Source organism: Haliotis asinina, chromosome 10, assembly GCF_037392515.1.
Source record: "Haliotis asinina isolate JCU_RB_2024 chromosome 10, JCU_Hal_asi_v2, whole genome shotgun sequence".
NCBI lineage: Eukaryota > Metazoa > Mollusca > Gastropoda > Lepetellida > Haliotidae > Haliotis > Haliotis asinina.
In genome coordinates, this window is record NC_090289.1 from 50,274,795 (window position 1) to 50,302,529 (window position 27,735).

General features: G+C 37.9%; 1 protein-coding gene across 1 annotated transcript in view; it reads left to right on the forward strand.

Moving 5' to 3' along the window:
* LOC137297679 (bone morphogenetic protein receptor type-2-like) overlaps positions 1–22,071 on the forward strand; it is a 90,643-nt gene extending 68,572 nt beyond the window's left edge. Inside the window, exons 3-9 of the mRNA XM_067829595.1 lie at positions 620–805; positions 3,924–4,475; positions 8,616–8,785; positions 9,955–10,102; positions 10,693–10,829; positions 11,424–11,556; positions 12,735–22,071. Coding sequence (XP_067685696.1) covers positions 620–805; positions 3,924–4,475; positions 8,616–8,785; positions 9,955–10,102; positions 10,693–10,829; positions 11,424–11,556; positions 12,735–14,281 — 2,873 coding nt within the window. The 3' untranslated portion in view covers positions 14,282–22,071. The remainder of the gene's footprint in view (positions 1–619; positions 806–3,923; positions 4,476–8,615; positions 8,786–9,954; positions 10,103–10,692; positions 10,830–11,423; positions 11,557–12,734) is intronic.
* The last annotated feature ends 5,664 nt before the right edge of the window (positions 22,072–27,735 follow it).

Sequence of the window (27,735 nt, forward strand, 5' to 3'; positions counted from 1 at the left end):
ATCTGCAGATTTCCCAAGTGATGTGTCTTTTAACAGTCTAATATACGAAAAAGTGATGTATCATTTCAGGTTTTTCACATTGGTGTATAGTCTCATTGGTCACCCAAGATAGCACACCTGGCAACTAATTGCATAATGTCCGTCATTCTTTTAAAAAGTAATTTAGTAAGCCAATAATGAGCAATCAATCAATGTAGGTTAATCCTTTGAAAGAAACATCTATGAAAACAAGGGTTGTAACTCAGAAACTTGGCAAAGCAGGAGACAAAACTAAATGAAAGTAGATTGTGAGAACATATAGCTTTCATTTTTCACAATAGCTGTCGCAATTTCAGGTTTGTATAAACCTGTCAACCAAATAGTTTTCCCCCTGAAATGTAGATGAATTCTGCATAGGCCCTCATATTAAGTCACAGAGATGCACTGCTTTGATTGGTTGAAATTTCATTTGTAGCTGAGAATTGTGCACTGTTGTCAAAAAGGTCGATTTAAGGTAATGAAAGATCGAAATGAGTAATTTTAATGACAAGGTTTCATTTATGATGATCCCAGAGAGTGATTAATGTATTTGCACCCCTTATAGTATAAGTGATCTTTAAGTGTGATTATCTGTTTTCAGGATGCTGGATTGGAGAACAGAACCAATGCTTTGACAAGTCATGCCGGTCCAACACACCTCCTAAGCCAGTGTCTGAGAGTGTCTACTCCAAGTTCTGCTGCTGCTCAGGCGGAGAGAGATGTAACGAGAATGTCACTGATGTTTACAAGCCTGATATGCACACCTCAGAAGCACCGCCAACACCACGTAAGAGTTTGCATGTTGTTGAAATAAATTATTTAGAGGCACATTGTCACACCACATTTCTCTAAATAATACTATCAGCCCTCAGGGAAGCTACCATATACTGTAAATCACTCATTGCATACATGCGGAAGTACTCCACTGAATGGTGTTCAAGATTAGCGGCAAACTAAGCGGCAAGTAAGCTTTGAAACTGTCAAACTAAACTATGTTTTGAGAATTAGTCTAGTCGCAAAAATAGCGTGACATAAAAACGTCTGTTGGTCACCACTCGCAATAATGTCATGATGCAAAAAATTTGTGATTTACACTAATTTATTCAATTTTTTTAACATACATAGATTACAATATTAAATTGAAAAGGTCAAATGAATTAATGCAACATTGCATTAAATCAACTCTCATGCCCTCCACTGGTCGAACATTGTTTCAAACTGTTTGCCTCATAGTTTTAATTACCGATTATAGGAAAATCATAAGGAATCATAAATCTTTTATTGCATCAGTAGGAAGCAAAAGGTAGTGCATATGCCCCCCAACATATTGCCCCCAGTGTGTGACATTGTGCCCTTAATGTTGAAATGAAGCAGAATCTGGTACCATGGAGTATGGGAAATGTGAATAGTATGCCTGAAGGGAGAAGTGTACATTTACTTCATACATCCTTTTGACACAATAGTGATTTCTGATAAGTTGGTCAGTGGGAAAGGTATATCAGAAATCAAATTATAAGCATTTGTTCATTATGTCGCATTAAACATGTGATTTAGTCCTGATTGGTTGCAATTTGTATCTGCTATCCAGCTCGACTCACCTTAACACACAAGGCCGTGTACACACCATCAATTTAGCTGATCACTGTGTCAGTGTTATTAATGAACAATTTATTACAAATTAGATGAGTGAGACTGTCAGACTAACAGGTCTTGAAGAGTTTGATTTAATTTGCTCTTCACATTAGTGACAGATAAAGCTGATTGTTAGATTAAGGAGTGTTGGATCAACAACTTGTCTGAGTAACTTGTCTGAGTGTTCTGTATTATGAGACAAGACCCATGGTATTGTACACCTCATAGCTATACTGCAACCCCATGGTATTGTATTCTACACCCCAATGATAGCTATATTGCAAGCCCATAGCATTGTATTCTACAACTCAGAGATACCTAGCTGTATTGCAACCCCATGGCATTGTACATGTATTGTACACCTCATACCTATACTGCAACCCCATAGCATTGTATTCTACACCTCAATGATAGCTATATTGCAACACCATGGCATTGTATTCTACACCTCAGTGATAAGTATATTGCAATCCCATGGTATTGTATTCTACACCGCAATGGTAGCTATATTGCAACCCCATAGCATTGTATTCTACACCTCAATGATAGCTATATTGCAGCCCCATAGCATTGTATTCTACATCTCAGTGATAGGTATATGGCAATCCCGTGGTATTGTATTCTACACCGCAATGGTAGCTATATTGCAACCCCATGGCATTGTATTCTACACCTCAATGATAGCTATATTGCAACACCATGGCATTGTATTGTACACCTCAGTGATAGCTATATTGCAACCCTATGGTATTGTTTTGTACACCTCAAAGATAGCTATATTGCAACCCTATGGTAGTGTATTGTACACCTCAGTGGTATGTATATTGTAACCCTATGGTATTTTACTCCTCAATGATAGCTACATTGCATCCCCATTGTATTATATTATACTCCGGAATAGTTTTATTGCAACTCAATGGTATGGGTTGCAATTTGTATCCACTAAGTAGCTATCATTGAGATGTACAATATATTATCATGGGGTTGCACTGTAGCTATCATTGAGGAGTACAATCAGTGATTGGTAGGTTTTGTACAAGTATGTGCAGAAATAAAATCATAAATATGTAGTCCAAATCTTTTGAATGTGAAATTTCCAGTGCAATCCTGAATCATGATAAAATTTATTGTTTGTCTAAATGTTGCAGTTTTAAGGTACTTTTTGAAATTATGTAGATCAGAATCTATGCGTCCAAAACATGCTTGCAAAATATTTTTTGCATGGTTTTATTATTTTTATTGGCGTGAAAAATGCATGTTTCTGTGTTATTGCGAACACTGTCAATACCATGGGGTTGCAATGTAGCTATCATTGACGAGTACAATATGTAGAAGTGGTTTTACAACATTGCAGTGAACAGTAAATATTCAATGGCAACAAGCATCCATGAACATTGCCATGCTTGGGTTAGCTGTGTGTAATCATGTACACACTATTTCATGGGCTTCATGTGAACAGCACCAAAGGCTTGTATAAACTGATGCACAGTATACCCTCAAGATGACATGTGTACCACCCAGTATGGCCCAAACACAACACATATTGATCTACAAGTCAATAATAATAATTTATCATCATTACACCCCTCATTGGGGCAGTAGGGTAACCTAGTGGTTAAAGCGTTCGCTCGTCATGCCAAAGATCCGGGTTCAATTTTCCACATGGGTGCAATGTGTGAGGCCCATTTTCTGATGTCCCCCGCCGTGATATTGCTGGAATATTGCTAAAAGCGGCATAAAACCAAACTCACTCACTCACTCATTCACTCACACCCCTCATTTGTTTCATATCACAAGTTTACATCAGTAACGGTCATGAAAGGAACTTTTGGCCAGTGGCCATCTCTTTCTAAAGCAGTTATCCAATGAAGATTTGGGTTAAAGTTTATCTACAATAACCCATACTTTTCGTTAGAAATAATTGGATCGGGTGGTCAGGCTTGCTGACTTGGTTAAAATATGTCATCATATCCCAATTGCATAAATTGATGCTCATGCTGTTGATAACCGGATTGTCTTGTCCAGACTTGATGATTTACAGAAATTGCTGCCAAATAGCTGGAATATTGCTGAGTGTGGTGTATAACTAAACTCCCTCACTTTGAGTCAGTTGAGTTTATATTTAGATGAACAACAATGCTCTGACACAATGCTTTACTGAAAGTACAGTTGTATATCTGTGTTATAGCTGGAATTTGGGTAGACATACAAGCTTGCTTCTTTTCATGGTTCCAGATTTGTATGCTGTTATGAATGTGACTTTTGTCTTTCAGTCCGCCCGACTCCTGACCCAACTTATCGCGAGAAAACCATCATCATCTCCCTCGTCTCAGTCTGCTCTGTGGCACTTCTTATCTTAATAGTTTATTTAATTTATCGAATGTTTGTCACGAACAAACGTGTCATCCATGACCCTCTACAACACATTGAAGCCCAGCCACCTCCTGGCTTCGAAATCGATGACTTGAAGATGTGCAGCATCATAAGCAAAGGGCGATACAGTGAAGTGTGGAAGGGCCTGCTCAATGACTTGGAGGTCGCTGTCAAAATATACACTCCACATTATCGACAGTATTACCAAAATGAGGGAAATATTTACAGACTGCCATTTATGGAACATGATAATCTTTTGAAGTTTTATGGAGCAGATGAGCGCCTGTCCCAAGATGGACTCATGCAGTATTTATTGGTACTGGAATATGTTCCTGTTGGTTCGCTCACAAATTACTTAAAAAATAACACGTTGGACTGGCCTACACTGTGTAAAATGGCATACTCAGTCTGCAGAGGTTTGGCTCACATGCACACAGATATAACGAAAGGAGGTGAGTAGAGGAGTCTCTTTCCATATTGTTGATATCATGCATTGGAAATATGGATTATTTTTGCTTGTCTATGGTGAGATTAATTCCATGAAATGTTTTATAGAGATTCGTGCTTGGAATCCACATTTGCATGTTTATCGATTTGTTGGTTTAAGTTTAAAAGGTTAACCTTGATTTGACCTTTGCATGTTGCCATTGCTCTAAATATTTGATGAGACGTCATCATTTGATCGTACTTCTTCATCACTGAACCAGCAAAGCTAAAGCTAAATGTGCTTGTATCACCAACAGTACCTGATTTTGTGTAACTGGTTCTAATCTGAACTGCAGAATCGCTTAAACCTCAATGTTGAGAGGCAAAGAGGCACACTGAGAATATTATCATGTCTGTGTTTATGCTGAAGAATCATAAATTGTCAGAAGTTAACTGTGTACATATACCCCATGCTGCTGCCCAGGTATAACTCTGTGCTGCAAAGAGGGTGGATGGGGTAGCCAAGTTGTTTGCCCATTATGCCGAAGACCAGACTTAATTTCCCCACATACAAACAATGTGTGAAGCTAATTTCTGGGCCATGATGATGCTTCAATATTTCTAAAAGTGGTATAAGTACTCCCTCCCTCCCTCCCTCCCTCCCTCACTCACTCACTCACTCACTCACTCACTCACTCACTCACTCTGCAGCCTGAGTTAAAGTCCAGTTTTCTAATTACAACATGGCCATTAAGTGGGATGCATGGGATCAAAGCTATCTGTCACGTAAATACACATATAAGAACTAACATTAGACTTTGTGGATATGATTTACTCGTTTGTCTTAGTTGTTTAAAAGGCAGTAGTAAGCACAGACAATGTAACAACTAAAGAGATTGATCTCATTCATGTCGCAAATGACATATGCCTACTTATATACTTAGTCATCATACAAAGAAGATGCAAAGCAATTATGGCGTATATAGATTTTGTCTTGTGAGATTTTCTATGTCCAAATATTAAGTGCACATGTATTTTGATATATGTTAACAAATACATTTTAACTGGAAGTAGATGATGTTGTAAAGGCGAAGTCTCAGATTATGTTTATTCAGTGGAGCTGGCAGTGTGTCCCATGTAGACAGTTGAATTAGAATGAAACCATTTAACCACAACATTCATGCGACTCTTATTTTAAAAGAATAGGTGCTTCCTAATAATGTGAATAAAAATTAGTAGTGAATTACAACAAAATTAGTGTTGAAGTCAAAACAGAAGTTGTCCATAGTGCCAAAATGAATTATAAATTACATTTTAGCCCTGTCTACTGCAGTGCCAATCACAATGCGGCCCACATCCCCATAGAGCCCAGTGGCGGAAGGGTGGCCATGTGGTTACATCCCAAGTGGCTCATCAAGTCATAGAACTGGGTTCAATTCCACACATTGGTACAGTGTGTGAAGCCCATTTTTCACATCCCTGCTGTGATATTGTTGGAATACTGCTGAAAGAGGCATAGAGACACACTTACTCACTCACTCATAGATAACATAGAGTTACTGTTAAAAATGTGCCGGACAATAGGTATAAGAAATCCCCTCAGAACCAGCAAAATACACTCTCGTAACAATAGATGCACATTAGGTAGGTCTGGCTTCGTTTTCTAAGTCTTTTTTCACAGAGTGAATGCCCATTATAAATAGTCCTGTGCTCTTGTATTCCATATGAAGTCCTTCCATTGACAGCTGATAAGATTGATGAGTAAAGGACAGAAGATGTTTCCCACCTTACATTTCATAACAGTTTGATGGAAATCTTAATAAGTAATTGTAGGTCTAATGAGACAGCTGTTGAGTTAGCCTGATAGATAGTCTTTGAAATGAACATACTTTGCAGAAAAAAAGTTCTAAGGTAATACAGATGTGAAAAGGAGCCCTGAGACTTTCTTCAGTTTCAGAAGATGTGGAAGTTTAGACTTTCCACATTTTCTAGACTTTCATTGATATATAGGCTTCAGGGTCTGTATGACAGACTTCTGTTAAGGTATTAGGCTCAGTTTCATGGTAAGCCTATAGTAAGTGAGTGAGTTTTGTTTAATGCAGCTTTTAGTAAATATTCCAGCAATATCATGGTGAGTGACACCAGAAATGGGCTTCACACTTTGTAATCATGTAGGGAATAGAACCCAGGTCTTTGGTGTAGTGAGCAAATGCTTTAACCACTAGGCTACCCCATTGCCCTGTAATCCCATAACTACACTAAATAATACCTGGAGATATTTTCAGTCCTAGAATCTGAACCCAAACAGTCACTGAAAAAAACAGAAGTCTCATCAGCTTTGAATACCAACTAATTCAAAAGTAAATAGAATTGATCAACAGTGGTTTTATCCAAGATGTTTTATGGATTAAGCTTCTCTATTCTTTCCACACAAGAAAAGTGTGTAAAGAACAAAGAAGCTTAATCCATAAAACATCTTGGTAATCTAGAACAACTTCTAAATACCACTAAAAGACATCCTTGGTTTTGTCATCAGGAAACAATGTCTTTTCATATTCATTTTACTGGTCAGCATACATTATCTGTCCCAGTAGTGTAGATTGATCACTGGATTGTCAGGTCCAGACTTGATAATTTTCAGACCACAGCCATACAGCTAGCTTGAGTGTTACTGAGTGTGGCATAAGGCAGTGTACCAAACTAAACAAACTAATTCATTTCACCGAAGTACTTTTTGAAAAGTATTCAAGTTCAGTTACTATTTTTTTTTTAGAAACTTCAAATAGGAAAAAATTATTAAGTGTAAGAGAAGAGTTAATGCATAGTGTAGCTAGTTCACGTCCATCAGTTATGAGACATGCCTTCAAAGCCTTTGCTGGTGTCCTTTGTCGTAGAAGCAGAAATAGTTGTCATGACGACTTGTATTGCTAGACATGGTGATACTGGTGTAGCTTGAGGTCTTGCACAACAGAGTTCACAAGAACTAGATGCAGGTTTTAAATTGAGAAAAGTTTGTTCATATCCTGATGTCAAAATGATAAATGTCAACAGTACGTATTGTTTGAGTAATACAGACCTGAGCTGGGGAGGTCAGGGAAATGGATTTTATCATAGTTTTCAGTATTGTTTCTCACAGATAGTCAGTTTCTTCTTTTTCCTTCTTATAAGCAAGTAATTTGTGGTAAGTCCACTCTCTCATTCACTCATACTTCAACCAGGTGTTTTTGATTCATTTTCAAGTCAGTTTTGATGAAGTTTCATGGATTTCTAGACAGACATGCCATGGTCTTTGGCTGAAACAAGAGCAGTGGTCAGAATTAATTAGATCCACTGAAACAACTCATGAATACTTAAAACCAAATAGTTTATGACATGTATTTTGACATTTTTTATTGCTTTTTAATGACTTTTTAATTATATTCCTTTAACAACTTAAAATGTCTTTTTTTAACAAAAACTTTTTTGGAACTATCTTCATACTTTTTAATATCCAAACAGCTGTAAAATCCTGATTGTGGAAACTAATTACAACAAAAACAGTTCTTTTGATATGAAATCAGTGAAGCTTGTTGGCAAATGTCCATGTCCTGTCATGTATTTCACAACAACAGTCATCTTGGCTTGAAATTCAGGAATTATGATTCAAGACACATTTTGTCAAGGGGAAAGAAGCCAAGGCAGCACTTATGCAAAATCAAAGCTTTTGGCAGTTTTGTTTGTGTGTTTTGTATCCAGATCGAATTTGTTTTGATCATATCCACTGTATTTTCTAAAACATAATCCACACATGGATATGTACTCAATTTGATAGTTTGATGTGTGATCATGTTTGGTAGCTTGACGGCTTGACTCCTGAGAGTTTCTAGTACTTCAGTCCTACCCCACAATAATGTACATGTGATGGATGTGGTCTCACCTTAGACAAGTGAGCTTGTTCAAAATTGCCTCTCTCCACCCAGCAGAAAATGGGCACCCAGTGGGCTAAGTCATATGACTTTAACCTTCTAGCACCTAATTGGCAGCTTGTGTTATCTGGGGTTATTATAATCAGATTGTTTGGGCACTTCAAACTTGAATTGTTCATATAGCAATTTGCTTGATAAGTGGACTTTTGTTATTACTACTACAAAATATACATGTTACAACAAGTATTGATTCTGTTCCAGATAAGTTCAAGCCTGCAGTAGCTCACAGAGACATCAACTCAAGGAACATTCTGGTGAAAGGAGATCTAACCTGTGTAATAGCAGATCTGGGCTTCTGTATGCCTATAATGGGATCCAAACTCATAAAAAATGGCCATGCAGAAAATGCGGAACAGTCAACACTCACAGATGTAAGTATGTCTGAAATTCAGCCTGAAATGCTGTTTGTCATAATGACAATGGAGGCTGCCTAAACTGGCACTTGTCTGGACTGAAGAAATTATCCAGTTTAGACAGCTTGCCAGATTGTAGAGCTGACATGGTTACCATCACCAGAACTGAACTAGTTTTGTCCCTCTCATGTACCTTGTTGTATCACATGGTTCTCTGTATTACTGCACACACTGACTCTATAAGACAAAGGTTTGAGCTCATACTCACTAATTAGTACAACACATACTGAAGTAACAAAATATTTTTATCGGCAACCATGTAGTTTCAACACGGGACTATTTTATAACAATACACATCTGGCAGATTCGTCATCACGTGTTGGACTAGACAGCACTATTTGGCTGCCTTATTTACATGCAGAATTGACAGATGCTGGATTGCAGAGCTTTTATATTATTAAAGATGTACTTGCCACGGACAGAGCTGAGATTATTTATGCCAGTGTTCACAACGTGCTGGATTGGCTGCCAGTTAAAACAGCTCCCACTGATATTAAATGTTGGAGATGTAACTTGTCTGCAGAAGCTAATACTCTCACATTTATAGGTTTGTCACCAAAGCATTAAACATCTGAGACTTGCATCAGTTCAATCTTTCCTCCTACACTGGAGTGGTGGGGTAGCCTAACGATTATAGCGTTTAAGAAAATATCTCTGCATACATAAGCATCAGTCATGGTGATAAAAATGACAGCACTAAATACTGAAGATAGTGGCTGGTTTTAATTACTGGATGGTATACTGCTCAAACACATACACATCTTACACTATTTGATCCATCACAGCTGTCACAGGCCTCGGTCTGCTTGAGTTGTTTCCGTACGGGGAGAATGTGATCCTCATGTACTGGAACCTCAATTGCCAGACTGTGACAGACAAGTTGTGTTATTGTTGTAGGTGTATGAAGCTCCTGTAAAATGTGTTGACAAATGCTGTAAAGTCCTAGCTGAATATCCTGAGATATGCATACCCATTCCTCTTCCGATATCAGTAAATATGCGTGTAAAATAATATGAAATAAGGAGTAGTATTGGCTGTCATGTTATTCTGTACTGTAGCATCTGATAAGTTGTCCTTATGTACTTCCATTTGGAACAGTACACCATTTGTTTGGTTTTGTTATTCAGGTTGGAACTATACGCTATATGGCGCCGGAGCTGTTAGATGGTGCTGTAAATCTTCGGGACTGTGAAGCATCATTAAAACAGATTGATATTTATTCTATTGGACTGGTTTTGTGGGAAATAGCCATGAGATGTACAGATTTATACCAAGGTAAGTATCATCATTCTATCTGTAGTTGTTACTTCAAGGGACAGATAACTGTATGGAGACTTCAAAGTTTGATTAAGGTGCCCCTTGTTCCAAAATATGTAGCTTTCTCACATTCCTTTGCCAAAACTGTCAGTCTCACAACATGTCTTGAAATCTAATACATTGGGCTTATTAAAGCCCATACACACAAAACAAAGTAGCATAACTGGATAATGAATGCCGGTACCAGTCCTTTAAGTAGTGATGTCTTTTTAAAAGATTTACTTTCAACCCCTGGAAATACATTTGTGTGATATTATTGAGGAAATCTCTTAAGCTAGTGATGAATTTTGGTGAAAGGGCACCTGTTTGTGTATGTTAATGTGTTTTAAAGCCAGGCTGATGTCATGTTGTCTTGTTCAGTAAGTATGATTTGTTACAGGGGCACCTGTTCCAGAATATGTGTTGTTTTTGGAGAGTGCACCAGTGGCTGAATCATGTGTTTGGGGGTAATGTTGTAATATTTTGTTACTGTGTCACCTGTTACAGAATACATATTGCCACAGCAGATTGAGATCAGTCTCCTATTCAATTTTCTCACTTTATTAAAGGGGCACCTGTTCCAGAATATATGTTGCCATATCAGGCTGAGGCTGGCCCTCATCCTTCATTTGAAGACATGCAGCTCCTTGTTACTCGCAGGAAAAGAAGGCCTCGTTTCCCTGAAGTTTGGAAAGACACAAACCAGGTTTGTGATGGAAGCACTGGAATTTGGTCTATATATATTCATTTATTACTCTTGTTTACTTTTGTACTCTGAACAAGTCGCTGACGAGGGACACTCAAACAACACTAGTGCTTCCTGCTGCTCACTCACCCATCACTCACTTCTCTGTACACATGTGCATCCACCCACCCACCCACCCACCCAAGTAGTCCACAGGTATGTCATAAAAAGCACCTAAGAGCATCAGGTGGACAGACTATGCATGTCAGTGTATCCCAATTGTGGAGAATCACTTATGATGATCACTGGATTGTCTGATCCAGATCACCATCATAGAGCTGGAATATTGCTGAATGCAGTGTTAAAAGCCAACTAAGCAACCACCATATATATGTGGTTCCTTCTGCTTAACTACTGCGCTACTAGCCTCATATGACCCCTCCCAGAGGTTGAATTTCAAGTGTTCAGGTGATGAGTTACACACCCAAGATCAGTGGGTACAATTTTTTAAATTTAGAGTTAGTGTCATTCATTTTTACATTGTATAAGCAACATCTTGAGAATGAAACAAGGTCGGAGGTCTTCACTTTAACATGTGAAACAATGCTGTTGTAGGCTGTCCGGTGTTTGAAGGAGACAATAGAAGATTGCTGGGACCCTGATGCTGAGGCTCGACTGACTGCCCTCTGTGTGGAGGAAAGAATCTCAGACTTGATGACCACGTGGGCGCAGGACACAAAACACAGAGGTATGTCTACATGGACACAGGACATAAAACACAGAGGTATGTCTACATGGACACAGGGCATAGAACACAGAGGTTTGTCTACATGGACACAGAACACAAAACAGGTGTGTCTACATGGACACAGGACACAAAACACAGGTGTGTCTACATGGACACAGGACACAAATCATAGAGGCATGTCTACATGGGCACATAACAAAAAACACAGATGTGTCTACATGGCCACAGAACGAAAAACACAGATGTGTCTACATGGACACAGGACATAAAACATAGAGGTATGTCTACATGGACACAGAACACAAAACATAGAGGTATGTCTACATGGACACAGGACACAAAACAGGGGTATGTCTTTATGGACACAGGACACATATCATAGGGGTATGTGCATGGGCACAGAACAAAAAACACAGATGTGTCTACATGGACACAGGACAAAGCATAGAGGTGCGCCTACATGGACACAGGACACAAAACAAAGAGGCATGTCTACATGGACACAGGACGCAAAACATAGAGGTGTGTCTACATGGACACAAAACACAGAGGTATGTCTACATGGACACAGGACACAAAACACAGAGGTATGTCTACATGGGCACAGGACATAAAACATAGAGGTATGTCTACATGGGCACAGGACATAAAACATAGAGGTATGTCTACATGGGCACAGGACACAGGGGTATGTATACATAATAGTCCTCTTGTAACATGCTGAACCCATGCACAGTACAGGCTCTAAGTGCAAGAGTCAGAGAGGATATGACAGAAGTTACACAGAGAAGGCAAGTCTGAACAGGAAGGTTTGGTGTTGGGTCTTAAGTGATGACAGTGATTCACAGTCTTTAAGTTACTGGGGCAGAGAGTTCCGGGCTTCAGTCGCTGTTCTCTCCTCATAGCACTATGTTTTTACCATGAGAACATGGAGTAGGGTTTTATTTTTGGAACTCCCAGTTCATGCTGGCAAGAACACAAAACACAGAGGTATGTCTACATGGGCACAGGACACAAAACATGAAAAAAATTTGTTGGGGCTCACACTTGATTAGTTGTTGGTTTGCCTGATCCAAACCAGGTGGCATATTGTTCCGTGTCATGAGACAAATGCGCGCATATTATAGCACAAAAATGCCTTCCTAACGTACTCACTGACAGTTTGTTTCTGCCACCAGGTATGACTCCAACCATTAACCCAACGGTGAACATCACCTCACAGAGCTACTTGGGCAAATCCTCACAGGGATTGAATCATGATCAAACTCACAACGTAGATCTGTACGCTGCTAACATGGTTGATTATCGATCTTCTGTTAGCTCTCCCACAGAGAACAGCAGTGCACCCCTTTTGGGAAATGGTGTAGTCAGAAACGGAGAAATTCCAAACTATAGTCAAAACCACAGAAGCTGGTACCAGGATCGGAGTGTATCAGCATCCACCACAGAAACTGTTGTTCCAGTTACACCAAGTGAATCAGATCCGCCACCAAAGTCAAACAACATCACAATAGCAAGAAACAATATAATCTTGCAGCCTCACCAGGGACGGAACCCAACGGTGGCCAGGAACACTCACAAGAGAAGTGATGAGGAGCTTGCCGTCTCTGGCAATACGCTGCTCGGGCCGGGGATGGATGTGGCCAGTGTGAATCAGTTGAGTGAGAACACGTATGACTCTGTCGGGGACAACCTAGAGACTTCACTGGTTCAGAATGATGCATTGAACCAGCACAGAAATCCACCAATTCCCTACTTGCAGAATCAGGTTCAGGTCCCTGCAGTTAGACCCAAAGTTGCCAATGTGCCCGGGAATGGAGTTCCATATAGACATCTTAATGAGGGGAAATCTCTTCGTGAAAAAATCGGTAAATTTATCAAACCTAAAGAGCTTGGCTTAAAACTAAGTTCCTGGAATTTCTTCGGACTGAAGAGTAACACGCGTAATCAAAGTTCAATTAATCTGGAACCAGATCAAGGCCAATCAAATCACAGTGTCAATGAGGACAGCTCTGGCCTCCTAAATCAGGCCAATACGCTGCCCAAAACCGTGGTGCAACCAGTGCAGACAGAAATATGCTTACAAAATGGACATGCTTTTGTCCGCCCAAGTAATCTGGCACTGCAGGAAATGCCCTTGGCCCACAGGCAGAGTGAGGCTGCAGGGTCATCATCTGAGGGAAGGTATCCTGAAAACAGACTTGGATTTGCAGAAGTAGGGGTGGCAAAACTAAAAAACTCCAATGTCGGACAGCAGTCTGTTGTCCGGCTGAAAGGCACTGGGCAGTCAAAGAGCACTTCAGACTTGAGCCCTGCGCATACTGGCAAGTCAAGGTGGCAGGAGACTAAATTATTTGACATTACTGATGGACAGAAGAGGCGCCCAACCTCTCTGTCATTACGTGGACACAACTATGCTTCCCAACCAAATCCTTATGTTGTAGTTGGACCTACAAGCATGGGCAGTTCAGCACCAAATGTTGCCCTGAAACCACCAGATGAAAACTCAGATCCCAGTGAAAAAATTAAGAAGCGTATCAAAACGCCAGTGAATATGAAGAAGGGGAGATTTTCTCTGTATGATGATAGGCTGATGTGTCAAGGCATGGATGAATGTGTACAAAACAATACAGGCAATGGTTTAAAGAAGACCAGCCTCAGTCTTCATCAGTTGAAGCAGTCAGATATCATAGAAGTCACAGGATCACAACCGCAGCTTGTCTGATGGGATTACCTCCCCTCAATGTGGATTATATCCCTTGATTACAATTAATCCTGAATTCCAATTGCAGATAATTTAGTTGAAGTTAAGTGTCAGTCATTAGGCATTATGACTGAGTTGTGCTAATAGGAATTGCTAAAACTATTCTCAGATGCATTTTAAGCTAAGTTTTCTTGTTGAAGAATAACAATTAGATGGTTAAGCCTGTTAAGAAACTGTTGAATTACTGACAATATTATTCTGCTTGCATGTTAGAATTTTCTAAAGTTTAATCATATTTGTGATCAAACGTTTAACCATAGCTGTATGGATTATGTTTCATGAACGTCATTTTTAGTTGTTTGTTTATTTTTCAATGTGTTTGTCATGAGGCCAAGTTTGTGAGTGATTGACAGTAATAGTCCACATTACATTACCATACAACTAGTGTGACTCTGTCACATTATGATCCTATCCGCAAAGCAAACAGTCTTTTTCTGAAACTGTTTAATGCGGTTTAACATTCATAGCTTCAAGAGACAAGAGAGGATATTCTGCAACGTAAACTAAATTTTGAAGGATGGTGTTTTCAAAAAAGGCAATAATTGTTCAGTCTACAAGTTTCAAGTTTGTTCAAATATGCCAGGTAAAGAATTTCTTTCCAAGTCTTTAGTTTTGTTTCACACTGTGAGCACTGTTGAAAATAAATATAGTTGAAAGTGTGCGCTAACAGTTCAAGAATGTCCATGACACTGTAACTTTCAAATTAGGATTGTAATAGTGAAAATACCTCTAGACTCTCATTCATATTTTCTAAAACTGTGAATGAGTTGTGAGCTGCCATGGTCATTGAATGTTATAAAACTTATGGTGTTAAATGCTAAACTAACTTTAATACTTTAGTATATACACCTTGATTCACTTTTGAGGTATATATTTCAATATTGTATTCATTTTTAATTTGACTATATGGTTTGTCTTTAGAATAAGCCACTATTTATTTTGGATCCTTCAGAATAGAAGATAGCTGTTACATGTATACCTTCAGAGATGCCCTGTAATGATAAGAACTGGTAGTGGTGCAAATGCATTGTGACAGTATCACACCTGTATGATAATTGCAACACCTGAACTAATTATGATTTGTTGCAAGGAATATAAATATGACTAATATTTGTCACAATTATATACACTTAAAATGATAATAGTATATATATATATGAATGTCTTTCAAGCATGGCATTAGATGTTAGATGTGCTTCAACACGTGCTGAACTTTATGGCAGTAAAATCATCTTCCCACAATTGTGCTTAAAATGGCATTGTGTGCTATTCAATTGCTGTGATTAGATGTAATTTATTCCTTTGTACACAATTTTAAACCACAATAATTCAACTACTTCCAAATTTCACAAATATTTTCTGTTTAGTTTACATTGTACACTTTTGTTTCAATTACACATATACCTTCAAAACCACCTGCATGTCTGTTGCATGTAATCAAATCATCTGGATATATAAGTTAATTATCAAATTGAGAGAATAAAATACAAACCAAACTTTATACAAATCTTAGCCATTATATCACTGTTCAGTTCCTTGTGCTTTTTGGCAAGAACTAGCAGATTTTGTAAACAAATATGGTCAGGTTCCAGTACAAGAACAAGAAGAATGTAGTGCTACCATGTCTTAGGCTATCATTATCTCACTGTTGTTCTTTCAGCTGATTCTTAATGGTGTATTATCTGGATTTTCTGTCTGTGCATTCAAAACAAGTAAAACTGATGCAGCTTTAGGTCATTGTGCAGAATTATAGGTATATATGTTCCAGAACCAAACATGGTTAGGTCTTCTGTAAGTGTCAGTTATTAGCTGGTGTGAAAAGGTACAACATTTGTGGATAGGCAGCTTCTACACCTAAACAATGCATCTATTGCATTAAAGACATGGCTTATAAATGAAACATGTTTGTTACCATGGTTCAAGTCAGTTAGAAAACTTGAATATGTTGACTGATAAGAATAAAATCAACAGATTTTATTGATTTCTTCAAATGATGGCTACATGGGGAATACAAATTTAACTTAAAGGTCACATGCAACCAAAAAATCAAACATAATTAAAACACATTTATCACTTATTCATGACATATAATATACATTTCTGCTTTTAAAAAAGCAAATAAACGCAATTATAAGCGTAAAATCGCGATTCAAAAGTGCAATATTTTGTACTTGGGCTTACTTCCCCCGAAACGAAGCCCTCGGGAGACCGAACCCAGTCACAGCTGGTGGATATGCACTCAAGTGTAACAACGGCTTCCGATTGGCTGTTTCATTTGCTTATATGCTGAGGGTTCATTGTGTGTACAGAAAGATGATCTTTTTGATTGGCATTTTAGAAGTATAGCCAGTCACAAGAAAGTTTCAGTATGGATTCATATACTGTTGTCAAACAAAATCATATACACGAAAAGAAGTCGTTATCCATTAAGAACGTATATAGAGATGTTGGGTTTGGAAAATACATGTTCTCTGAATTTGTGCTCGATCCAATAAAAATCATGTCAGTAGAGATGGTAAACTACTGCGTGGCTGGAATCTGTCATTCGTCCAAGTACAAAGCAGGACTTAAAACTGACAAGAGTTTGCACCAGTTTCCTTCAGATCCAGTCATCCGAAAAAATGAATGTAGTTTGTTTGCAACCCACAGACATAAAAACATGTCATGTGTATCACACGTGCCTAATTACATAATGTGGCAGACACGGGACTCGGGTGCACGAGTCATAAATCAACTTATTTTCTTTATGTCGTATTGTCTGATAGGTGTTAAGTTCAAATTGCACGTGGTCAATGATTGAAGCTGTGTATTGCATGTTGTCTTTAGCAGACAGGCAGACAGACATACAGGTGTGAATAAACCAGACACTGAGCTTTCTCTGTGACAGTGACTGCTTACCACAATCAACAAGTTGTTTTACGTAACGAGTAGATTATTTACTTGTTTGTGTACACAACCAAGATTAGACTCCTGCTCATGACCTCAGACGCTGGGCATGCATGCTGTTTCAAGCTCCGCGAACCTATTCACTGCGCATGCGTCATGGACGCAGCGCAGCACAGCTGTTGAAACCAGTTTTCCCCCCAGCGCTGGGGGGAATTTAGTGAAACGTTTGAACTCCGATTTCGCGGGCTTTTTTTTCATCGCGTTTTTTTCAACTTTATAGGTTGAATTGGCATTTTTGATGATTTGTTTCGGTAAGTGCATACCGAAAGGTACCAGAATCTGCAAAGTTGTGTTTTACGTTGCATGTGACCTTTAAGCTGTTACTTCAGCAGCTCTAAAGACAGTGGGTTGTTTTCATGGTCAGTCGTTTTGCTTGTTTTTAATATAATGGAGAATGGTTTGAGGTTTGATCTTTCATAAAAACGAAAATGTACAAGATTAGAAAGTATACATCAATCAAGGCATATTTATTTTTCTTACTTAATGTTTGGGGGCTCATAGAAAAAAAATCTGGACTGATTCAAATATGAAACCACTGAAAGTTGAACAATCGTGACATGAATAAGCGACTATTGTTTCTCATTAATTTTATTAACAAATGATAACTAGTTACAATTTCAGTGTAAATCAAAAGGCTGGGAATGTGTAATATGTATAAGCTATTCTGTGCTTTTGCTGACTCTGCAAATAAATGTCTATCATGATGGACACAGTGAACAATACAGTAGAGTGGAGCTCATGTACATGGCAGCTGGACAACAAGGCGAGCAATGCAAAATATCTCAAACCCTTGGAGTCACTTGAAAATCATGTATGAATAGGAAAAATGAGAATTTGGAGTTCCATCTATTATGTTGCTGACTGTACAGCACTTTTTCCGTGTCTTCTTCCTGTCGCTTTCATGCACTACAACTTCTTATTGTGTTTTTGTCACAAACCATTCAGAATACCGTATTTGCCTTGATAAGAGCCCTGCCCTTATTAACGTCCTCACTCTTGGATCTTTGTAACACACCTGAAAAAAACCAAAAAAAACCTGAAATTTACATACCAGTAATATCCATTTTTGCATTTTTTGTTCATGATCTCTAAAAACAAATAAAAGTTCTGTTTGTAGGTGCCCCCTTTCTCAGTCACAAAGAAGCGTATTACTGTGGACTTCGTCTTTCATATGCCATCATTGAAAATCAAAAAAGTTGTCTCATTTCCAACAAAATGCATTTTTCTTGGCTTCCTTGATATAAAAACAACTGACTGTTTCAGTTTTTATTCAGGAATTTAGCCATGAATATATGTTACAGCATACATAAATACAAGGAAAACATTGAATATTGACAAGGTACTTCTCTTTGTCTCAGTGTGTCCATTAAACAGGACTGTTCATGCTTAGTGCTACATATATCATTCCTCACTCATTTTTTGACCAATCACTTGTGAAATGTTAAATTATTGGAGGACAAAGAACTACTTACATGGTGTTAGAGATTATTTTAAGGGAGCAGTACGAGATACATCGGCCACAAGTGTCAGTGTCTGTCTACCCCATGTTGTTTTATGTTTATTTTGCAATGTCCTCTGTTTAAAAGCATCAAAAGAGGCATTTTGTTATGGTTTTATTGCTTGTTATGCTGTGACTCTGAGTCATTGTATGTGAATGATTGATTTGATTTTCTTTTAGAAAGGTTAAACCTAACTATGTTACTTGTTTATCCAAGTTGATGACCATTATGATGTGTGTATACTACTGTTTGGGAGATACACATTCTTTAATCTGAACACGACCCCATATTCTTTTTGTATATCTGATACCTAGATCTGCCTGTTCCCAAAATAGCTGAAAAGAATCCACAACAAAAGTCTACATTTGGTGAGATTTCATTGAATTAATGCACTTTTATTTTTACTGTATTATTAAAGTAGCTTCCTTTACAGGATACTTTAATGCTGTCTAATAGTGATGTTTCTTTACATGATTATCAGATTTACCAAATACAAGAAGTCTTCATTTCTCAGTTACCGGGAATCATATTCTCATCTGTTGGTTGAGCACACCAAATGGGTAATTTGCTCCTGCTTGTAAGAGGAGACATCCTCTGATTTGCCTGATTTTAGTATAAGAGAGCTGTAATGTTACATGGCAACAAATATTGTGCTTGCAAACCTTCTTGAGTATGCTGAAGTGTCAAAATGGTCAATAATGAAGTAAGCTCATTGTTGCATGAGAACATCAGCATCATGTCTCCATCTAAACATTTGGGCTGTAATATTTTGGCTGCTTCACAATTTGATTATTGTAATAAGGAATGAGAAGGGAGGAACTGGACTGTGCTTGAAGATCAGTGCTGGCAAATGGAAATATAGTTTCACAAAATTCATTCAAAATAGTCCAGTTCGACTTTTTAAACAAAAGATTTGTTTACTAGCTTAAGGATGAGTAAGCTGGTGTACACCAACACCATCGATGCCTACTTCCCCTGTCCTTGTTGGTCCTGTGTTTAGAGGGTTCATAGCTGGAAGTATCTACAAGATGGAACTAATTTACCTCCTGCTGTTGGAGAGGGTGTTGGGGGACATGCCAGCTATGTATTTGATGCATGTATGTGTAGTCTAGTCACATCATTGTTTTTGAGTAACTGACAGCCACTGCTAAGCGGTTTATTAATGATGTTGTGTAATATTATTTATGTATAATGCCTATTGCTTTCAATGGCATGTGTTACAATTCGTATCACATGTTTGTCTATGCATTATAATGTATATGTTGATAAGCATATTTCTTATTTCCATATGCATTTTAATAGTTTGCTATGTGTATTCCATTGTGCATTATACATACCTTATCCACTGACAAGAAACTACATCAGCAAGATTGTTCACATTTAAAATGTCCTTTGTAAATCTTGTACACATTAACAACCATGTTGATTCATGAAACATTTCATTATTAACTGATACACTTGAGGTATATCAATGATGTTGTATAATAATAATTATCATGAAGTACTTGTCACTGATGTTATTCTATGTATTTGAAAGAAGTTTATCCACTGTGAGAATGTTTTCAACCCAAGCATGTAGATAGTTCATAGTGCCATGATTTACAGTATAGTGAAAAGTAATTGTTTGTGCTGTTTAATCAAAGTGTTGATATGATGGTGTGGCATTGGTAAGTTCCAAATGTTTTTTTTTTCAAACTTAAAGTGCTTAATACTGGAAGGGATATATAGTTTTATAATGCTTTCATAATTTGTTTAGTTTTGTCTTTCATTGTGATAAATGTTGATGGAGGCAGACTGTAAGAGGGTAAAATTTATTAAGCATTGTTAACCAATAGATAGGTATATGTCTCTAGGTTATGTAAAGAGATACTCTGTATAGGCTTGTTGTAATATGTTTTGTGTTTCTTATCCTGGAAGATATTGTAGTTTTTCAGAATACCTGCTTAATGGAAGCAACCCTTACGATGTCCGGGAACAGTTGTGAAGTCTTTAGATCCATTAGGAAGTTTTAGATTGAAGTTTCAAAGCACAGTCCAAATAGTCATGACCATGAATTTTTTTACAGAACTTTCAGTTTCGAATAAACAGATTCATATACACTGCCCTATCTCTTGGAAAAGAATGAAGTATTTCACATTTAAATTACACCTAGAATGGTTACATACGCTGGTCTTAATCTAAAGTGGTTACATACGCTGGTCTTAATCTAAAGTGGTTACATACGCTGGTCTTGAATCTAAAATTTTCATATATTGGTTTATGTATTTCAGAGTAACATTGCTGAGTGTGGTATAAAATTCAAAGTAAGATATTGTTAAAGTTCATGTTTCGTGTTCATTAATTCATAATCAGGTGATGTTATTGTTAACTTCCAGGTAATAAAAGATGACAAAGTTTCAGTTGTTGACTGCTGTAGCTGCACTGCCTATAGTAGTAGGTAGACTGTCAGATCATATTGTGTGAAATATGGTTTTCAGCTGAGAGATCAACAAAGATCAAACTAATAATTTTTTAAGGGACTGGCACCTTATTATTGATAAAGGACGGAAGAGATTTCAGACGTATCCACAAATTGGAAATTATGGAAGAGAAAGTTGAATATTGTTAACATTTGTTCCATTTAGGTGCCACTTAAGGGAACAGAATCAGTGAACAGCCATTTCATTGTCACCTGACTCTGTATGAGGATCGGCTAGTCCCTGATCTCTCAACAGGATCCATTCAACCCTCTTTTTTGTCTCCTGAAGATATGTGAATGGCAAGGGAACTACCATGTCTAGATTCAGACGGATGTTTGAGATGATTTGTGAGAGGTGACATGGCAGTAGTTATGATACTGGTAGAAGGTCAAAATGCGCCATTGAAATGTGGATTTTGTACAGATTTGAGAGCTGGGATGTGATATTTTCCTGTCAGCTGTGTTTAGCTGGAACACAGAATAGTATTTATATGTCTGAGTACCTAAATTCATTCTTCACAAAAGGGGTTGTCTCAAAATTTGCCATGCTATTTAGAAGTTGTAATTTTCAGTTACAGAAGAGAACATGTTTGTAGAACATATTTGAAGCCATTGTTTAGAATGTATCATCATTAGACCACACCTGTATTCACTTCTTACATCCACATTAAATGCCATGGTAATGTTTGAGATGACCCATGGGTGCTGTGACCTGATGGCTGACATGTTGACTCCATCATCTAAGCTGTCAACATTTGCATCTATGCTATGTACCTTACCGTGCTTCTTATGCTTCTCTTTGTCACAAGTGGAGCATTTTGGCAATAAAATTGCATCTTCCTGAAAAATATTTGTGTGTTTGTTATTACGTGTTTGTTCATTGATTAATTCCCTGCTTATTATTTGAGTCGATGCCAGTCAAACTGTTGGTTGACATTACAGTCAGCCAATCAGCCAATCCATTTTTTAAATCCCTAAACAAATGTACAAGTAAGGGATCTTTTCTTGCAGTGTATACTTGGGAACACCATTATCTTTCCAAATAATATGTGAAAGCTGTGCACCTTGTGAGTACTAATTCAATGGGCCATTTTGCCATTGTTTCACTATGCATTACAGCACCGGTATTAACAGTGTTCATTATATCCAGTTTGGCATTATAAGAAGGATATTATAAGAGCAGAGATCCATTCTGAGAAAAACAAGGCATTTTATCCAGGGTGGGATTAAAGTGAGTGAGTGAGTTTAGTTTTACGCAGCACTCAGCAATATTCCAGCTATCTGACGGCGGTCTGTAAATAATTGAGTCTGGACCAGACAATCCAGTGACCAACAACATGAGCATCAATCTGCGCAATTGGGAACCTATGACGTGTCAACCAAGTCTGCGAGTCTGACCACCCATTAGTTGCCTCTTACCACAAGCATAGTGGCCTTTCATGGCAAGCATGGGTTGCTGAAGACCTATTCTACCCAGGATCTTCACGGGTCGGGTGGGATTAAAACCAGGCTGCACAGTATATTCTATCTCACTAAATGTAATTGGTATTTGTCCCTCTCTACTTTAGCAATGAGGAAATAACTCTTGAAATATGTCAGTATTATTTTCACAGTTTAGCTAATCAGTTTCATTTTCACAATTTGAAATGCCAATTTTACTGCACATTTTCATGAAGAAAAGAGGCTAGCTAACTTCTCTCTTGGACAGATTCGACATAAATATTAGGGCTATCAAATGCTTAAAGGTCACATGCAGCCAAAAAATCGAACGTAATTAAAACACATTTATCACTTATTCATGACATATAATATACATTGCTGCTTTTAAAAAAACAAATAGACAAAATTATAAGCGTACAATCGCGATTCAAAAGTGCAATATTTTGTACTTGGGCTTACTTCCCCCGAAACGAAGCCCTCGGGAGACCGAACCCAGTCTTAGTACCTGGATGTGCACTCAAGTGTAACGACGGATTCTGATTGGCTGTTTCATTTGCTGATCTGCTGATGGTTCATTGTGTGTACAGACAGATGATCTGTTTCATGGGCATTTTATAAGTATGGCCAGGGATACTCTATAACAGGGACTGGTCACTCGCTAGCTTTCCTTACCATTTGTACTAATTAACGTGTGCCTCGTCATGCTCCACTGCACACGTCGACTTGGTTTGTTCTCAGCGCAAATCGGCTGCGCTTAACAGTATTTCAACCAGTTTACTGTCGGAAACTATCGGCATCTCCCGGAGTAATACTCGGTAAATTGGAGTAGGCTCCCCTGAATGTTGTCACAACAAGCTGGTTACACTTCCTGTCGCCGAATGATGCATGTGTGGATTAATGAGAGGACTTGAGAATGTGTTTACACATTGCCTTGTTCAAAGACTCTCTGTTTATGTGACAATTTTGATACACCGTTCGAAACGATCGCCAGCCCAGAGGCCCAGCGTCGGTTGTTAATGTATCAGGCCAACAGTTTCAGTTATCTGCAGGCCCATGTGGTCTTCTGTCAATTAGATCTCATTTCTTTTCAACTAGCATCGTGCCCATAATTTGTATTAATGTTCAGGAATTATCCTTGATCCCTCATGTTAGGATAACTTCCAGTTTCACTTCATAGTATTATATATTCAGTGCCGCATAGGAATGTCAGCAGTCTATAACTAATGTAAACTTCTCTGTGCTCCATACACTTCACTAATGGATTTTGTAGGGACTGTGAAACTCTCTACTATGAAGACTATTTTGTTTTTATTGGTTTGATTTCAACAAAATGGGTATGCAGACTTTAAAGACTGCAAGTGGCAGCAAGCCCTGATGGCCAAATGGCAAACTAAAGGTTATTATGTTATTATATGTATTTGAAATGACCTGTTACACAATTAAAATGTCTCATTATGTTTCAGTGGTTTTCTGTTTGTGTGGAATGCTTAGGCTGCATAAAAATATGTTTCTCAGGCACATTCTTTTCAAAAGTGACGAGTAAGACTTTGATTTTTAATTTTTGATAGAAAAAATGTGACGAGGGAGGAACACATTTTTATTTCTTTTTCCTTCAGGAATACAGTTTGGAAAGTTAAGCACATGTTAATGAGTTGTAGATTCAGTCACTCTCATTCTTACAGACACTCAGTCTATAATGGACAAATGGACGGTTGTGGCAAAGTCGAAATTATTTTTTTTAAGAGGGCAGTTAATGAAGATGACCAGATGTCTTCCTGCATGTGCGCAATTGCATGGATACTGACAGAATGTCAACTGACACAGTCACTCCCCCCTAAAAAAACAGAAAGTTTAAAACCATCACAAAGCGTTAAAAAGTCCTTTGCAGTTTTGTCAAATATCAACAATAGTTTCAGAACTAAAACATTCAAGCATCAAAGGCATCCATGGCAAATTAGAACAGATCAGATATGTCATACCTCACACTTTCACCAGATAGAATATTCCCCTCAATACTTAGAGGTGTATTTGAAAGAAATGAATTTTAGGACGACTAAACACATTCAAACATTGGCTTGTAGTAATGAGTGATCAGATCAGATCAACGATATGTCATATTTTTCACACACATGAAATACTTGTGAATGTATACACCCTACCAATTATTTTTTTAATTCATAAAATCATCACTATTACTTCCAAACACCTCTCACCAGATGGAATTTTTTTCCCTAACAGAAATTAAAGGTGTGTGTGAAAGAAGTTTTTTGAGCAATAACTAGAAACACTCAAAAAATGCTGTGTAGTATTTCAATGGCGGATCAGAACAGATCAGCGAGATGACACGTTTTTCACACACCTCAAATAAATCCTAACAATATGTTTAGATTATCAAATTATAAACATTATCAAATTATAAACATTACCTGCAAACACCTTTCGGGTCATTGTATATTCCCCTCATAAATATTTAAGGTGCATGTGAAAGAGGTTTTGGAGCAATAACTAGAAACACTCAAAGTTATACTATTTCAATGGCGGATCAGAACAGATCCGCGAGATAGCACATTTTTCAACACCTCAAAAACACCCTACCGATTTTTTTTAAATTATAAAATTAGCACTATTACTTCCAAACACCTTTCACTAGATGGTATGTTCCCCTAATGGAAATTAAAGGTGTATGTGAATGAAGTTTTTGAAGCTGAAACAAAAGCACTCAAACAACGCCGTGCAATATTTCAATGGCGGATCGGATCAGGTCGGCGAGATGGCACATATTTCACACACCTCAAGTACGTCCTAACAATTTATTTTAGATTATGAAACTATCACTATTACCAGCAAACACCTTTCGCCTGATGGTAAATTCCCCTCATAAAAATTAAAGGTGTATGTGAAAGACGGTGTTGAGCAATATCTAGACACACTTCAAACAACGGCGTGTAGTATTTCAATGGCGCATCAGATCAGATCTTCGATCTGCCACATTTTTCACACCCCCCAATTAAACCCCAACATGTTTTTAAGTCACAAATCTATCACTATTGCTCGCAGATACCTTTCAACTAAAGGTATAATTTCCTGCTAAAACATAAAGGAATGTGTGAAAGAAGCTTTTATTGACGAAACTCAGTCTATCTTCGCTGTGTACCGATAATTGAAGCTAGAGAGTTACAAGATGCCGACTTGAAACTTTACTACAAACATATTTTCTTATACTGACACTAATTACAAATATGTGACTAGAACTGAAGTAACAGAACAGGTGACTTATGTTCTACGTGTAGGATCCGAGTTGTCACAACACTCAGCGAATGTAATCAGCTGTTGAAAATGAACCGAGCTAAATCTTTAATACTAAGCTGCCGCCATATTGTCTCCACTGGTCACGTGACAAAGCGAGACATACGTTCAGCGGTTTTTCGAGGAGTTTCCACTCCCCTCTCTATATAGGCTCCCTGGTATGGCTAGTCACAAGAAAGTAAGATTCTTTATGGATAACAACTTCTTTTTGTGTACTTGATGCGTCGTTTCAGTATGGATTCATATACTGTTGTCAAACAAAATCATACACAGTAAAACAAGTCGTTATCCATGAAGAAGGTATATAGAGATGTTGGGTTTTGAAAATACATGTTCTCCGAATTTGCGCTCGATGGCTGGAATCTGTCATTCGTCCAAGTACAAGGCAGGACTTGAAACTGACAAGAGTTTGCACCAGTTTCCGTCAGATCCAGTCATCCGAAAAAAGTGAATGTAGTTTGTTTGCAACCCACAGACATAAAAACATGTCATGTGTATCACACGTGCCTAATTACATAATGTGGCAGAGACGGGACTCGGGTGCACGAGTCATAAATCAACTTATTTTCTTTATGTCGTATACTCTGATAGGTGTTAAGTTCAAATTACTCGTGGTCAATGATTGAAGCTGTGTACTGCATGTTGTCTTTAGCAGACAGGCAGGCAGACATATAGGTGTGAATAAACCAGACACTGAGCTTTCTCTGTGACCGAAACTGCTTACCACAATCAACAAGTTTTTTTTACGTAACGAGTAGATCATTTACTTGTTTGTGTACACAACCAAGATTAGACTACTGCTCACGACCTCAGACGCTGGGCATGCATACTGTTTCAAGTTCCGCGAACCTATTCGCTGCGCATGCGTTATGGGCGAAGCGCAGCACAGCTGTTGAAACCAGTTTTCCCCCCAGCGCTGGGGGGAATTTAGTGAAACGTTTGAACTCCGATTTCGCGGGCTTTTTTTCATCGCGTTTTTTTCAACTTTATAGGTTGAATTAGCATTTTTTATGATTTGTTTCGGTAAGTGCATACCGAAAGGTACCAGAATCTGCAAAGTTGTATTTTACGTTGCATGTGACCTTTAAACTTCTATTGAAATATGCAGAATCTTTACCAAATTTGAAAAAAGCTTATCAGAATCTAAACTCTGAAATATCAAACTACTTAGTATTGTGTGTATTTTTTTGTCTAACAGAACAACCTGTGATGCTTCACTCTGTGAAAGGCAGGCTATACCCGAATTAATCTTTAATAATAGGTGCCAACTTTTAACAAGCCATTATATATCAATCTAAGAGCATCCTTTTCATTTTAAGATAAAGTTAAACTTACTTTGGAACAATGATTATTTCAAATCAAGTTCAAAGATGTTTTGCTTCCCACTTAAAAGTTGTGCTTGTATGTTCAACCAATATATGTAAATTCTGTATGTTGGAAATGTATTGAACAGGACAGTATGTAAATGGATTTTGATTTTGACGAATACAGAGTATTTGTTACTGCGTTGCAAGCAACTAAAATGCTACCAACAAACACTTTTCTCAAAACAAAAAAGGACAAGGTTAGTATTTTGCCATCAAAAGGTGTGAAGAAATAATGTCACATTACAAGTAATGACAAGAACGAGAAAGTTGTTAATAATTTCAAGGATTTGGTAATGACTTGGTTTGGTTAATGCAGGTAGCCTGTTTAGAAAGGGAGAAGAAACTCCCCGAAATGAACGTACGTCTAGGGTCGTTACGTAACCAGTGTAGCCAATATGG